The following is a 17,199-nucleotide window of genomic DNA, read 5'->3' on the forward strand; positions in this document are numbered from 1 at the left end:
ATATCATTACAGGCCTATCTCAAGAAACAAGAGAAATCCCAAGTAAACAGCCTAACATCAGATCTTAAAGAACTAGAAAAAGAAGAATAAAAGCAACCCAAAGTTAGCAGAAGAAAGGAAATCATAAAAATTAGAGCAGAATTGAATGAAATAGAGAACAAAAAGACTATACAAAAAAGTAATAAAACAAAGAGCTGGTTCTTTGAAAATATTAATAAAATTGACAAACCCCTGGCTAGACTCACTAAGGAAAAAAGGGAAAACACCCTTTTATAAACAAAACAATAAATGAGAGAGAAGTTACCATAGACATCACAGATATACAAAGGATCATATTAGAATATTAGGAAAGGCTATATGCCACCAAATTCAATAACCTGGAAGAAATGAACAATTTCCTAGGAATATATAACCTTTCTAGACTAAATCATGAAGAACTGGAAAACCTAAATAGACCGATCAGCAGGGAGGAAATTGAAACCACCATCAAAAACCTTCCAAAAAATAAAGGTTCAGGACCAGATGGCTTTACCAGTGAATTCTACCAAATGTTCAAGGAAGATTTAAAACCTATCCTTCTGAAACTCTTCCAAAACATTGAAGAAGAGGCAATACTTCCTAACACATTTTATTAGGCCAATATAACCCTGATACCAAAACCTGGCAAAGATAACAAACACACAAAAAACTACAGACCAATATCTGTGATGAATACAGATATAAAAATCCTAAACAAAATACAAGCAAACCAAATACAGCAGTACATGAGAAAAATAATACATCACGATCAGGTGGGGTTAATTCCAGGGGCACAAGGGTGGTTCAACAACAGTAAATCAATCAATGTAATACACCACATTAACAAAAGAAAGGCTAAAAATCATATATTATAAATAGATGCAGAAAAAGCATCTGATAAGATACAACATCCATTTATGATTAAAATATTCAATAAAATAGAAATAGAAGGAACATACCTTAACATAATAAAGGCTATATATGATAAACCCTCAGCTAATATCATAGTGGTGAAAAACTGAAAGCTTAGGTACCAAACTGATAGACCTTGGTCATAGAGAACATTTTATGAACTTGATCTCAAACGCAAGGGAAGTAAAGGCAAAAATAAATGAACGGGACTATATCAAACTAAAAAGCTTCTGCACAGCAAAAGAAACTGACAACAAAACAATCAGGCAGCCAAACAGATGGGAGATGATATTTGCAAACAGTAGCTCTGACAAAGGTTTACTTTTCAAAATATATAAAGAACTCAAAAACTCAACACCAAACAACAAACCCAATCAAAAAGTGGGCAGAGGACCTGAACAGGCAGCTCTCCCAAGAAGACATATAAACAGTCAATAGATATATGAAAAGATGTTCAACCTTACCAGCAATTAGGGAAATGCAAATCAAAACTACAACAAGCCTGGCCGGCATGGCTCAGTGGTTGAGCATCGACCTATGATCCAGGAGATCGCAGTTCCATTCCCAGTCAGGGCACATGCCCAGGTTGCAGGCTTGATCCCCAGTGGGGGCATGCAGGAGGCAGTCAGTCGATCAATGACTCTAATCATTAATGTTTCTCTTTCTCTCTCCCTCTCCCTTTCTCTCTCTGAAATCAATAAAGGTATATTTTTAAAAAACCCACAAAACTACAATGAGATACCACCTCACACTTGTTAGAGTGGCAATTATCAACAAGATAAGCAATAAAAAGTGTTGGAGAGGTTGTGGAGAAAAGGGAACCCTCATTCACTGCTGGTGGGAATGTAGTACACTGCTTGTACTACTATGAAAAGCAGTCTGGCGGTTCCTCAAAAAATGAAAAATAGGGCTACCATATGATCCAGCAATCCCTCTCCTGGGTATATACCCAAAAAACTCAAAAACATGTATTCATAAAGATATATGCACCCCTATGTTCACTGCAGCATTATTCATGGTGGCCAAGACATGGAAACAACAAAAGCTTCCTGTGATAGAGGACTGGATAAAGATGATGTGGTACATGTGCCCAATGGAATACTACTCAGCCATAAGAAAGGATGAAATACTACCATTTGCAACATGGATGGACCTTGAGAATATTGTGCTAAGTGAAATAAGTCAGTCAGAAAAAGCTATGAACCATATGACCTCACTCATATGTGGGATATAAAACTGAAACTTGTGGCCACTAATAGCAGTGTGGTGGTTGCCAGGGGGGGAAGGGGGTGGGCGGTGAAGGGGGTCTTAATATATGGAGATGGAAGAAGATATGACTTTGGGTGGTGGGCACACCGAGCAATATACAGCTCTTGTAACATAGAAGCCCTCATCTGAAATCTGTATGTTCATATTAACTGTTGTCACCCTAATAAAATTTAATTTAAAAAAAGTAAGAAAAAAAATAGGATTGATGAAAGGTGGTGCTTATGGTTCTTTCTATAAGAGGCTGAGCTTTAGGACTTGAATAAGGATTTGAATTCTCTACTGTTGGAATTAACACTTTTTACATAAATATAACTTGGTGTAACATCTAATTGACTATTTGCATTTCATTAATTTAAAGTAGGGAAATAACCTTATTGCATTATTTTAGGAATGCTTTCTTAAGAAAATTTCTTTTGCTTCTGAATGGTTCTGCTGATTCTTTTTATTAAAAAGCGGAATTAGCAAAACATGGGGCTTAATAGGAACTGAAAACTCTCAAGTATGGGATCCGAGTCCTAAATTTTAAACTTAAGAGAAAAAAAATACTCCCAGTCATCCATTTTTTAGCTTTCATTTTTCCATTTGTTCTTTTTTTTATTTAATGGGAAAAGGATTCTCCCTGAATGGCAGGGGAAGGACAGCATTGGGCTCTCAAAGGATTATCAGCAGTATCACAAAATTATAGATTTTAAATATCATGTATAGTCATCAATTTACACCAACTACTTTCCTCTGCTTCCTATATAACCATCATTTAAAAGAAAAGAAAATTAAACAAAAAAACTGGGCTTACAAAAATAATTTAACTTGAAAAGGAAATGTAAATATAGACTTATAAATACTTCCTTTAGGTTATAAAGTAAAATTAATGGTAATGAATGAATTAAAATTCACACTCCCAGAATGCTTTTCTCTTTGAATCTAGGAAGTAGGTCCAATGACATTAATCTACTATGGAGGAAAACTGAGAACAAACAAATCTAAAGGATAATAAAATACTTTTGAAACAATCAATTTGTAGAACCATATTGCTATTTATGGTCATTTTCTGCATATCAATTAAGTAAATACCTTTTTTGTTGTTGTTGTTAATCCTCACCTGAAGATATTTTTTCCCATTGATTTTTAGAGAGTGGAATGGAGGTTTGGAGGGGGGAGAGAGAGAAGAGAAACATTAGATTTGATGTGAGACAGACACATAGGCTGGTTGCCTCCCAAGCCCCGCCCCTCCCCTGTGATAGGGGCCAGGACAAAACCAGCAACCCAGGTATGTGCCCTTGACTAGGAATCAAATCTGTGATCCTTTGGTGCGAGGGCCGACAATCAAACCACTAAGCCACTCGGGCCAGAACAAGCACATGTTCCTTTCAATGCTGAAAAATAATATACCACCCCTTGGGAGTATCAACTTTTACAGCAATTTTTAAAAAGAAAATTTAAATACCTGTTTTAGTTTTTCATTCTCTTTCATGAATTTTCTGGCAGCCTCGTCAGTATTTTCTGCTTGAGTTTTAAGTATTCCTTTGTTTGACAGCTCTTTTGCCAGCTGAGTAATAAGGGTAACCAGACGCCTTAACACTCTAAGAAAATAAAATTTAAAATTTCAAAATAGTCATTGTCAAACAACTCTCCTTTAGGTATGGGTGTGGTGGAGAGAGATGATGGTTAGAGGACACATTTTTTAAAAATTCCAAGTCTTCTAGTCAAAACATGACTGTCTCTCATTCATTTAGAATCTTTGTTAGATTAGCATTTGAAAGATAGGTTCAATGGTACTTACTAATTTAATTATTTTCTCTGTAGAGCCCTCTAGCCAGGAGGAGCAGAAACAAAACTTCAGACAGTGTAGCAGGGCCAGTAAGAGAAGTCTTTTTTCCCCCTCCCAGTTCAAAATTTGCTATTTAAAGAGCACTGTCATAATAACAATCTGTATTACATACAACAGGTAGAGAATTACTATTCCAGGACTAACATTTCAAATGAGAATAAATAAAGCTCCACGCATTTCGTTAAAAAAATAAATAAATAAAGAGCACTGTATGAGGCTGGTCATGCCCCAAAACTGCTCTTTCATATATGTTTATGGTTAACTTCCACTGTTAGAAGTAGTAACTAATATCTTCAATTATTCATTCAACAAACACTTCCTCAGGAGCTGCTAAATGTTAAGCACTATTTTAGGCCCTGGGGACAGCAAGAAACAGGACAAAGTACCTGCTCTCAGAGTTTAGGTTCTAGTTGGAGGGGCAAGAGTTAAAACAGTACTTAGTTATAATCATGAATGATACCTGAAAGAAAAGTATATACACATTCTATGGGATTGTGGCGAAGAGGAGACCTACCTACTTCGGGAGGAATGATGTTCACAGAAGGCTTTCCTTAGAAAGAGACTAAAGGATGAAAAGTTAGTCAGGGAAACAGGGAAGAGAATAGTGTTATGGCAGAAGGAAAAACAGGAGTGAAGACCCTGAAGTAGGAAGGAGCTAGGTACATTATTAGTAACTCAATAAATATTCATTGCAAGAATGAATGAATGAACAGTGAAGGTCAGTGTGGGAGGAATGTGGAGCACACGTCAGAGAACAGTAGGAGACAAGGCTCTAGAGAGAAGCAGGGCCAGATCATGCAGGGCTTATTAACCTTTCAAACTGACAAGCAACAATTATCGCTTGTTATTTCTTTGGGTATATAACCTGAGTTCTTTTATGGAGATGTTAGTATACTAAATATTATAGAAAAAATCTATAGTACAGATTAAAAAACGAGAAGCATAAATTATGTTTTTAAATTGTGTGTATGTGTTTTACTTACAGCCAAAAAAATAATGAAAATCCAGAAATGTAAAGATTTCTTTGAGACCTAAAAAGTTTCATCTGGGTATGTTCATGGGCACCAGGTCTGCTGGCTGAGCTTTTTTCAATGACAGTAGTGGAGGAATATTTCCTTACTTCTCTCACAGCATCTATTAGAGAAAAAGAGAAAACATTACTTTTGGTTTTTAAGAATATAAAATTAGCCCTTGCCAGGGTGGTTCAGTTGTTGTCATGGGATAACACTCAGCTGAGTGTTGTCCCACCACCAAGAGATCACCAGTCAGGGCAGTTGCAGGCTCAATCCCCAGCAGGAGGTGTGCAGGAGGCAGCTGATCGATGTTTCTCTCTCTCTCTCTCCCTTCTTCTCTCTCTAAAAAAATCAATAACATATTTTTAAAATAAGGGAATATAAAATTATAATTAAAATGGGAAGCAGTTTTAGAATAACTGACCTAACTTTTAAATAATGGACTTTAGGTAGGGGTGGTGTTTTGTCTTTTCCTCTACATACTTGGGAGGGTACCATGCTCAAAACAGATATCTGTACGTGGACACTAGTGGTAAACTTTGAATGTAATAGCATTTTTGTTTTTACTATTCATCCAGGACTCATCATCATTGTACTGTACTTATCTCTAGCTATACTGAAAACTATTATCCTTTACTCTTTCTATCCCTAATAGGACTAAATTTTAACCTATTGACAATAATATATAGGTGATATCCCACTATAATCAATTCTGAGAGACTATCTTACTTTTCTTACTCTACTAGCATTTTATTTTATCTATCCTTTTGTTGGTTTCCTCTGCTGTGCAGAAGCCTTTTAGTTTCATGCCTTTTAGTCTCACTTATTGATTTTTGCTTTTGTTGCCTTTGCTCCTGGTGTCAAATACAAAAAATCATTGCCAAGACGCTCATCACCTATGCTTTCTTCCAGGAGTTTTATGGTTTTGGTTCTAAATTCAAGTCTTTAATCCATTTTGAGTTAATTTTTTTAAATTTCATTTTTCAATTACAGTTTACATTTAATATTATTTTGAGTAAATTTCAGGTGTACATTAAATTAATTTTTGTGTGATGTAAGATAGTGGTCCAGTTTTCCCAACACCATTTATTTAAGAGACTGTCCTTTCCCCATTGCGTATTTTTGGCTCTTTAGTCATAAATTAGTTGAACATATATGTGTAGGTTTATTTCTGGGCTCTCTATTCTGTTCCATTGATCTATGTGTCTGTTTTTATGCCAATGCCATACTGTTTTGATTATTACTACAGCTTTGTAATCAGGGAGCATGATGTCTCCAGCTTTTTATTTATTTGAGAGAGGGAGGAAGAGAGAGGCAGAGAGAGAAACACAGATTTGTTGTTCCACTTATTTATGTATTCTTGTATGTGTCCTGACCAGGGACCAAACCTGCAGCCTTGGTGTACCGGGACGATGCTCTAACCAACTGAACTACCTATTCAGGGCTTTGATGGCTGTAGTTGTGTTCTTTCTCAAGATTGCTTTGGCTATTTGGGGTCTTTTGTGGTTCCATACAAATTTCAGGATTGTTTGTTCCATTTCTGTAAAAAATGTCATTGGGATTTTAATAGGGATTGTACTGAATTTGCCGGTTACCTTGGGTATTATGAACATTTTAACAATATTAATTTTACAATTTATGAGCATGGAATATCTTTCCATTTATTTATTCATTTTTTTTTTTCATCAATGTCTTATAGTTTTCATTGTACAGGTCTATCACCTTTTTGGTTAAGTTTATTCCTAGGTATTTTATTCTTTTTGATGCAGTTATAAATGAGATTTTTTAAATTTCTCTTTCTGATAGTTCATTATTAGTGCATAGAAATATAAATTTCTGTATATTGATGTTGTATACAGCAATTTTACTGAATTCATTTATTAGTTCCAACCGATATTTTTGTGAAGTTGTTAGTGCTTTTTATATCTATATATAGATTCTATATCATGTCATTTGCAATAGTGAGTTTTACTTCTTCCTTTCTAATTTTGGTGCCTTTTAATTATTTTTCTTGCTTAATTGCTCAGCTAGGACTTCCAATACTATGTTGAATAAAAATGGTAAGAGGGGGTATTCTTGTCTGGTTCCAGATCTTAGAGGAAAAGCTTTCAGCTTTTTATTGTTGAGTATGATGTTAGCTGGGGGCTTGTCATATACGGCCTTTACCATGTTAAGGTACATTCCCTCTATACCAACTGTGTTTAGAGTTTTTATCATAAATAGATGTTGAATATTTTCAAATACTTTTTCTGCATTTATTTAGTTGATCCTATAATTTTTATTGCTTACCTTTTTAAAAAAAATCATGAATATTTTTAAGGAAGAAACTAAGATCACTGATTTTAACCCCTTCTTTTTTTCTAATAAACATTCAAAGCTATAAATTTCCTCTAAACAGCACTTTATTGCTTAATTATCCTACAAATTTTGATACATTGTATTTCCATTATTATTTAGTTAAAATATTTTGTCTTTTGTCTTTGAGTACTTCTTTAACCCATGCATTATTGACAAGTATCTTGTCTAATTTCCAAACATGTGGGGTTCTTCCAGATACATGTTATTGAGTTCTCTTTTTTTACACACTCTGCATGATTTCAGTTCTTTTGTAATTTGTTGAGACTTATTTTTATGGCCAGAATAGAGTGTATCATGGTGAATGGAGTATAGTGTCTTCATGTGCCCTTGCCAAGAGTACCTATATTCTACAGCTGTTGGGAGAGACTTGATTTTTACACTTTTTAGGGCTAGTCTGCTTTGGTTTTAATTTTAGTTAAATTCTTACTTCCTGGGACACAATAAATTCTGTATTCCTAAAGAGCAGCCTTCTGTGATTTTAGCTGAAAGGTCCAAGGTCTTTACCATGGCCCTGTACCTAGATGGGACTTGAAACTCTAAATTCTGTTTCTCCTTGGTGGATAGCATCCAAAATTTCTGCTCAGCCCTTTCAGCTTTCTAGCTGCTGCTTTCCAGAGAGCCCCTTGGACTCTTCCAAGGATTTGAGGGGAATTTATATGCAGATTTTGGGATTCATTTTCTGAGACTTTCTCCTTTCTTGGATATTTCCCCTTAATTTCCAGCCTCTTTTACCTTTTGACACCTTTATCCAGTCAGACTGGCTTTCTGCTCTGAGTTCTATCTGACCTTGCCACATGGACTGAGAAATGCTATACAAATTTAATCACACACAGTGTGATTCCCTTTCAAGGTTTGAATTCCCTCCAGCTTCCATCTACTTTTGGTTGCTCTTCTATGCCTTCAAACACTGTTTTTCTTATTTTGTCCAGTGATTTTAACTGTTATCACAGGAGGATTAATCTAACATAAGCTATTTTGCCATTTGTCTTTTAAAAATTTATTGCTTTAGCCCTGGCTGGGTGCTCAGTTGGTTGTAGTGTCCTCGCCCTGTAGTCTTGTTCACCCGAAGGCTACGGGCTCAAGCCCCACTCAGGGCTGGCACAGGAGGCTACCCATCAATGCTTCTCTCTCATGGCGATGTTTCTCTCTTCCCCTCTCCCTTCCTCTCCCTTCTTTCCTCTCTAAATGAAAACAAATACTTGGGTGAGGACTAAAAAAAATAAGTAAAAAAAATATTATTTTAGAAAATTTAGTGAGGTGAATTCACGTAACATAAAATTAACTATTTTAAGGTGAAAAATTCACTGGCATTCAGTATACCCACAATATTGTGCAACCACCATTTCTCAAAATAAAACCTAAATAAATCACTCCAAAAAAAAATATTTAAAAAAAATTTTATGACTTTATATTTGTATTCTATTACTGAAAGTCTTAGTTTCTAATAACAACATACTAATTTGCTTTATGATGCAATATACATAAAATAGTTTTTAAATTACTAACAATGAAACTACGTGAAGTTTCATATTTCTTTGGACTTTTGTTTTTAGAATATTTAACGCCCCCTTCCCCCCCCAAAAAGAATATATCCCACCAAGGAGGTAGAGTTAAGAGTATTATGCTCAAGAGTTACTTAAAACAACAATTCTTTTCTCTGTTGTATGTTACAATCTTATATAATATTCAGTTTATATATTATCATTTATTTTCAATTCTAGAGTTTGCTTTTTTCTAGCTTCATAAAATTTAAAGTTTTCTTTCTTAAATTCTGGAACCGTTTAAGCAGCATTGGTACTATCTGTTTTTTGAAAGTGGTAGTGGTAGAATTTCTTGCAAAATTATCTGGTTTTATAATTCTCTGAAGGGGATAGCTTTTTGATAACTTCCTATAATTCTATGAAAACTGGTCTTAAATTTTCTAGGTTCATTTGGTAGATTATATTTTTCTGCAAAACTACCCATTTCATTTAGGTTTTCAATTTGTTTGCATTGACGTATATGAAGTAGTTTTTAAATTATCTTTTTAAAATTTCCTTGGTTTTAATAGTTACTTCCCTTTTGTCATTTCTCAGATTGCCTCAATAATATAGTAAAAGCATTCCAACCACTACAATGTAATTAAAAACACAAACAAAATAACATTTATTAATTGTTCTGAGCAGGCCAGAGGAACCAAATAGTACTATCAAGGGTCATGATATTGTGATTCAGCTTCCTTAGAAATTCAGTGGGAATAATACTTGTGGTCCCTTACGTAGACATGCTGAAGATCAACCAATAATGTCAAAGAAGTTTTATAAATGTAAATGGTCATACAGAACCACCCATAGAATGAATCACCTGTATGATAACTAGGAGACTATGTCTAAAAAGTGGAATGGGCGCAACAATAAGGAGAGGGTGTGGCGTATAGTCAATTTTCTATAAAACATGTGGAGATAAGTCTTTTTTGGGCCACTTGTGGAAACTTTCAAATTCCCAGGATGCATATCTACTGACATTTAACATATTCCTGCGTTTCCTTCTTCCTTCCTGTCTATTCTCACAAAAACACACACAGATGCACATATACTTTTTTTTTAAATCCTTACCTAAGGATATTTTTCCCATTGCTTTTCAGGGAGAGAGGAAGAGAGGGAGAAGGGAGGAAGGGGAGGGGAGAGAAAGAAAGAAACATCGATGTGTCTTGTGTTGCTCTCACATCAAATAGTTGCCTCCAACATGCACCCCGACTGGGGCTGGGGATTGAGCCTACAATGGAGGGCAACTGAGGTATGTGTCCCTGACTGGAATTGAACCCAAGACCCTTCAGTCCCAGGGCAGTGCTCTAGCCATGGAGCCAAACCGGCTAGGGCTGCAAATACACTTTTGGGTTGGTACTGGCTCTAGGAACATAAACACCTTGTAACAATTACCTTGTTGGAGACAAGCAAGAAGAAAATGAAATAAATTCTAAAGTAAAATATGAGTTAAGCTTGTTATAGCTTTGCATTAACTAAAACTAGTTATAGTTTTGCATCACCTAACCCACTGTCATTCTAGTAACAAGAACAATGGCCTTCACATATGTTATTGCATTTTAATCTTCCAATACCTCAGTGAAGTGAATGTTATTACCCTATCCTGAGACATAAATTCTGAGGCTTAGAGGGTAAGTTCCTATCTGCCTGCCTTCATCATCCATGCTAAAGTTCCTGCACTAACCATCCATGGTTTCCCTATGCTCTGGGAATTACAGATGTAAGCTACAGCCAGCAGTCATGATTCTGCTTTGTGACTCCAACCTCTGGCGACAGCTTACTAGACGAGGGTTGAATATCTGGTGCCAATTGATCTGATTTTTTCCCCTTAGAATTGGAACTGGGATTCAGAAATGGCTAATTAATCCTTGCATATAGCTGAAGTGATAACACTTGGCAGCTGTGTGGTGGCCACTTTCTGCTTTGGGAATAGAGTGTGAGAATGCATGGAGATGAGAAAAAATGAAGTAGACCCAGGGAGAAATGCAAGGACACCAAAAGGACACTGCAGCTCCTATTAGTTCCTCCTTGGAATTTGGCTTCCTTTCTTTCCTGGGCTGCTCTGAAACAACCCCATATTTTATTATAAATTTCCCCTTCTTGTTCAAGTGAGTTCAAGTTGGTTTCTGATATAAGCATCCAAAAGAACTGTCATTAAAGGTCCCCTTCCTTAGATGGGTATGTGGCAGTTTTCAAAGATGATCTTCTCTCCCTTTACTTTGCAAAAAGATAAACCAAACTCAGAGAAAATGCCATTCTAAAGATTGTTTAGCTAGCTGATGGCAAAGTGGGACCTGTTTTCCTTATTCCTTACTCATTCAGTGTTATTACTTATATGGCTGGAGATTAAATCGGTAACATTAACAATAATGTACCATGAGACAGATACTGACATTTTTGAGTAAGGCAGAAACCCATTCACGCCCTGATACAATTAGCTACTCATACCCTCTAATACCAGCTGGTCCCAGTTTTATTAAGAGGATTCCATTTCAGAGGTTGATGTTATGGAACGTGGGAAACATTTTCTCACAAAATATTGGCATACATGGTTATTGTTCCAGGCTGGCCCTTATAAAACTTAACCTACAACACAATAGGTGAAGGAATTCTGAGGGAAAACATACTCTGCAGTGTGTATTAAAAGCTGAAGTGCCAGCCCTGGCCAGGTAGCTCAGTTGGTTAGAGTGTCACCCCAATGTGTCATGGTTGTGGCTTTGATCCTCGGTCAGGGCACATACAAGAAGCAATCAGTGAATGGATAAATAAGTGGAACAACAAATCGATGTTTCTCTTTCTCTCTCAAATCAATAAACAAAAATTAAAAAAAAAAAAAAAAGCTGAAGTGCCAAGTAATAGCTGGGTGATCAGACAAGTTACTTAATTCTCTAAGCTCAGCTACTTCTTCTAAAAAATATAATTATTTAGACTCATGGAATTTCTAGTTTGATAAGAATCTTAAGGGTTTATGTCTAATATCTAAGATACTGTTATCATGAAAATTTCAAACATGCTGAAAAACTGGTATAACAAATACCCATATTTCCATCGTCTAGATTCAATAATTGCTAACTTTTTCCCATATTTGCTTTACCTGTTTTAATTTTTACCCATTCGAAACTAAGTTGAAAATATGACACTTGTAATATTTTAGCCTGCAGCTCCTAAGAATAAGGACATATTCCTATAACAGGTGTTGGTAAACTTTTTCTGTAGATAGTGAATGTTTTTGGCCATACAATGTGTCTGCTGTCAAGTGGAGACTCTGTAGTTGTCCATGGAAACAAGCATAGACAATACATAAACAAATGGGCATAGTTATGTTCTACTAAAACTTTAATTTCCAAAATTGGTATTTGGTCCAAAGGCTATAGGTTATTGATTTATGCTATGTAACAACAGTGTTATCACAACTAAGGTTAACAAAAATTCCCTAATATTATCTAACAACCAGTCCATATTGAAATTTTTGAGGTAGTCCCCAAATGTCTGTGTTGCAGTTGATTTTTAACCAGGATCCAATCAAAATTCACAACCGGCATCTAAGACTCCTTTTGAGGGCCTAATGATTATATTCCTTTATGCCTCCCTGACATCTAAGCCTCTATTGCCTAGGATACCACAGTAACCAAGGGTTGTATAACTGGTATCTCTGAAAAGTGGACTACATATTGGTATATTTAAATCTTAAACAACTTAAAAGAGGTTAAGAACCACTGTACTCTGTTGAAATTTATGCTTCTGCATATGTAATAGTAATATCTATTAACTATCTATATATAAATATCAATATCTGCTCTATTATCAATAAACTGTACAAAGTCAACTGTATATTCATAGCAACACTGACTTAATTAAAAACCAATGAATTTATTAATAAAAACTAGAGTAAGTTTATTTAAAGGAAAAATCTAGTACTTACCTAGAAACAGAACAATCAATAGGACTATAATAGAAAGAAAAGCCTTGTTCCAAAAACTTGCAATTTTACCCCAGACATTAAATGAAAAAATCTTCTGCCATCTGTAAAGCAATACAATTACATTAGGTATAAAAATATCAAAAGAGTGTTTTGAAATGTTTTCTGAACGCTGAATTGGCATTTTTGTAACTATGTAGCAAGTGAAAAGAATAACAGAAATTTAATTTTTTATGTCATATTAGAGAATTATTAATTCATAAGAACATCTCATAAAACAAAGAACAACTTTTTCAAATTTAATAATAACCTGACATTTGATTATCTTCTGTCTGGTAGCTTAAATATTGTACAGCGAAAATAACTTAAAGGCAAGATACATAATTAAAATCTTAAAAAGAAATTCTTATAGTAAAATGTTATATTGTTGATAGAAGCTATCACTTTGTATCTCTTCCCTAATCAGGGCAGTAACTCAGAAATAACAAATATTGGTCCAACAACATTTGAGGAGTAGGGGGTCCAACTCTCTAAATTATTTATTTTTACATAGTAAAATTTTAACATTTACTTGAAGACTTTTTTTACTTTTACCAATTTTAAAAACCACTGAGGTATTACACATAGCAAAGTGCAACAATCTTAAATATATAGTTTGATGAATCTATACATACATACATATGTATATACCCATGCAGTTATCATGATCAAGATTTGAACATAGAGGAAATAAAATGAGGCAATAGTCTAGAATGGATGAATTAAAAGGTATAAACAGAGACACAGAGGTAAGGATGTATGGATTTTAAATGGCAAAGAGTGACAAAGTAACTCATCACACAATTGAAAAGGTAACAAACTTTGCACAAGGGCATTTAAAATGAACAACACATTTACTGAGTCCAAAGATACACACCCACACCCACACCCATATAATAAGTACTTAAATAAACTTCAAACACAACTTTTAGAAAGTTTTAAGATTAGGGAAAATTATTAATAAGTTTTGGAAACAACTCTCAGTGATAACTTGAAGTTGGTGGGGTGAGGAAGACTGACGTAAGGTAAAGTGGTTTCTTTTGTCTCTGCGTTTCCAATTCCAAGGACAATATTTAAATTTCACATTATAAAAACTTTATATTTTTAGAAAAAGAACGTAAGTGGCAATACCTTGACCAAGATCCAAATTTAAATTCGTATTTCAAGGGTCAGTGTAAAACAAAACACACACAAAAACCCCTACAGAGAACAACTAGCAGTTTATATTAACACTGAATTCAAGAGTTAATAATAGTTACCATATATTGAGTCCTTACTAAACTATGGTACTAAGCATTTTTACATGTTTTAGCTAATTTTATCATCACAACCACTATATGAGGTGGATACCAGTATTACCTCCATTTTACAAATGGGAAACTGACCAGAGAGGGTAAATAACTTGCACAAGGTCACACAGTAACTTGCAGAGTTGGGATATACAGTCTGACCTTTGAGCGTGTGTCTAACCAGCGGGTTATTGAGAAAAGGATAGAGAGCCAAATGAAATAAAGACTAAAGCCTTTTCTTTGAAGATTATGGTGAGCCCTGGCCTGTGTGGCTCAGGTGGTTGGGCATCGTCCAGGGCACGGAGTGGTTGTGGGTTTGATTTCCCATCAGGGCACATGCAGGAGGCAGCTAATGATGTGTTGCTCTCACATTGATGTCTCTCTCTCTCTCTAAAAATCAATAAAAATCTTTTAAAAAAAGATTATGGTGATACACACATAAAAGATAAAAAGATGGGGATATAGTAAGGATATATTATAAATGATATGTGCACAAATATACCATATTTTCTTGTATATAAAAGGTATATTTATATAATGTGCGTATATATACACACATCTATCAAGTAGCTACTTGATTAGGGCAGGAAAAAAATTATATTTAGCAGGAAGAAAAAGATCCATAATTTTTGGATCATTTTGATGAGAAAAGAAACTGACAAAAAATTTTTTTTGCAGCTAGTATTAGCAAAAAAGCTAAACAGGCTATTATTGAGGATTAGAAACTAAATCAAGGTGATGACAGGTAGGTAGGATGATGGAGTAGAAGGGCACTAGACTGAAAACTAGATTCTTGTCTGGAATCTTCCATGGATCAGCTCGGTGACCTTAGTGAGACCACTTTCCCTATAGAATGAATGAGTTAGATACAATTATCTCTAAGCCTTCTTCCAACAGTATGATTCAATTTTTTCTTTAGTAAGGAAGAAAAAAGTGATGGTATCACTGACAGACATAGAAGTGAGTAGAAATCCAGGTTGGTAAGAAGCAAGTTAAGAACTGTGAAAGACTACCTTAACCCTGAGCCAAGGCAAAACTTTCGTAAGTCTCTTCCAGTCATGGGATCTTACTAAACTTCAGTGGGTAATCTCTAGGGTTTCATTTATGCAAGATTTTCTTTCATGACATGAGTATGAACAAATGTGTTGTAACATTATTACAAGGGTGAACACCATTCATACTAGCAAGTTTCTGGATCTAAAACTGAACTCCCAAAAAGTGGATTATCACAGGGGTAAAGTGAGCCAATGCTTCAATTAAAATACTCAGTACTTAAAGACCTTCTAAGGTCTTTTCCTAAGGAACTAATGCTAATGTATGACTCTGACACTTTTCATAATCAGCACTTTTAACATATATTCATCAATTCGGGGGTGGGGAGAGGTAGTAAAATTACCATTAAACATTAATGAAACTATTTCTTAGTTACATAGGTCAAAACTAAGAATCATTTACAGGCTTAGGTTTCTAAATTGTCATTTCATTGCCCCAGTGAAACATTTCTGCACCCATGCTGTGCTGTGTCTACCTGCATTTGCGTTCACTGTTCCAATTCAGGGCAACAAAACAAAGGTAGAACCTGACGACATGACAGGTACTAAGAGCGTACCCTTTATTATATCTGTAATCAACAGAAACAAAAGGACTTGCCCTTTTCCTTTTAGGAGGTGGGAAAGTTAACTCATTTGTACATTTAACAAAAAGTTTCATATAGTGATATTTTAATAGTCATTATATATTACCTAATTTGTAAGCGAGCTTATTTTGAAGTGCACCTTTTATATAATCAGCACTGAAAACTTAAATCTTAAAACTTTTCCGCATCATACTAAAGAGCCTAAAGGAACTACTCATATTTATTATTATAATTTGGAGGTTTCCTACCTCTGAGGAGGAATAAAAGGTAGACAGAAGATTAAAATGAGTCCTATTTCAGCATAAAGAAAGGTTGCAACTGCCGTCCACTGGAGTGTCATTTTTTCCTCTTTACACCTAAATAGAGAATCACCTGCTTTACTTTGCAGCCTTACAAAGAAAATTGTGTTAATGGCGCGCGAGGCGCAAGGTTTTTGTTCAGGGAGTAGAGGGTCCGACCCTCCCCTAACCCGGGCGGCCGGCGTTACACCGGGCGGCAGGGAAGGGGTTAAGACTGCGCCCGGAAGCCGGCCTCGCCACCTCCCCAGCGAGCCGCGCGCGTCGCGGCCGCCCGGCGCCGAGGGCGGGCTTTCCCGCCACCTCCGCGGCGACAACCGCCCTGCGCCAGCCCCACCACCGCCCGCGCCTGGAGGACGCAGCCCCCAGCTTCTCGCCCGGCCTTACCCGGCCTGCGTCTCGCCTGCTCCGCGCGCTGCTCGCCGGCCGCCGACGCCGCCGAGACGTCAGACGCCGCGCGGGGGAGGGGGAAGCGTGCCCCAGCCCCGCCCGCAGCCCGGTCGTTCTCCCGTCCCCGTGCGGTTCCCACCGGCCGTCGCAGGCGGCGGGAATGCGACGGTTAGCTGTAATTGTTTTCTAATTGTTGATGGAATTAGAGGATGACGCAGACTTTTCGCGATGCTTCGGGCTCCCAAATGCAACTTCTTCAGGAAAACCGACTTGAAATTTGTAATACTGTGTGGTTTGGCCGGGAGGGGCCCTTAATCCACGTTTTCTGATGAGCTTCGTGGGGCCTCGGAGAAGGGAGGGCCCCGGGGCTTGAGGATTAGATTGGGTGGTGCAAATGTCCTGAACGTGTTAGAAACCCACTCCTTTTCTATTCCGGTTCTGTTTTATGATAGAACTGGTTTCACTGTCCAGAAATAAGCTATAACTAGAAGGGTAAGGATTCGGTAGTAGTGCAGCATTTTGTTCTGAGACTGCAGAATAGTAGAGTCAAAACATACTGTGTTTTTCAGCTTTTTTCAGTGGGCTGGGATGAGGCAGTCAACTTTAGGTTGATGTTTGGCGACTGATGGGAAAGGGAAACAATGTAGGTATGTGTATTTTCTTCCTGTTACCATTTCCCAGGTTTTCAAATTGTGTGAATACACTCAAA

At 36.4% G+C, this 17,199-nt stretch overlaps 1 protein-coding gene across 1 annotated transcript in view; it reads right to left on the reverse strand.

The window, feature by feature from the left end:
* The window catches only part of BCAP29 (B cell receptor associated protein 29), a 53,908-nt gene extending 37,161 nt beyond the window's left edge, over window positions 1-16,747 (reverse strand). Inside the window, exons 1-5 of the mRNA XM_081146878.1 lie at window positions 16,488-16,747; window positions 16,053-16,160; window positions 12,844-12,944; window positions 5,011-5,161; window positions 3,644-3,779 (exon numbers count right to left, since the gene is read on the reverse strand). Of these exons, the coding sequence (XP_081003004.1) occupies window positions 3,644-3,779; window positions 5,011-5,161; window positions 12,844-12,944; window positions 16,053-16,144 (480 nt within the window). The 5' untranslated portion in view covers window positions 16,145-16,160; window positions 16,488-16,747. The remainder of the gene's footprint in view (window positions 1-3,643; window positions 3,780-5,010; window positions 5,162-12,843; window positions 12,945-16,052; window positions 16,161-16,487) is intronic.
* Window positions 16,748-17,199: the final 452 nt, after the last annotated feature.

Source organism: Miniopterus schreibersii (assembly GCF_964146895.1).
Source record: "Miniopterus schreibersii genome assembly, chromosome: 9".
NCBI lineage: Eukaryota > Metazoa > Chordata > Mammalia > Chiroptera > Miniopteridae > Miniopterus > Miniopterus schreibersii.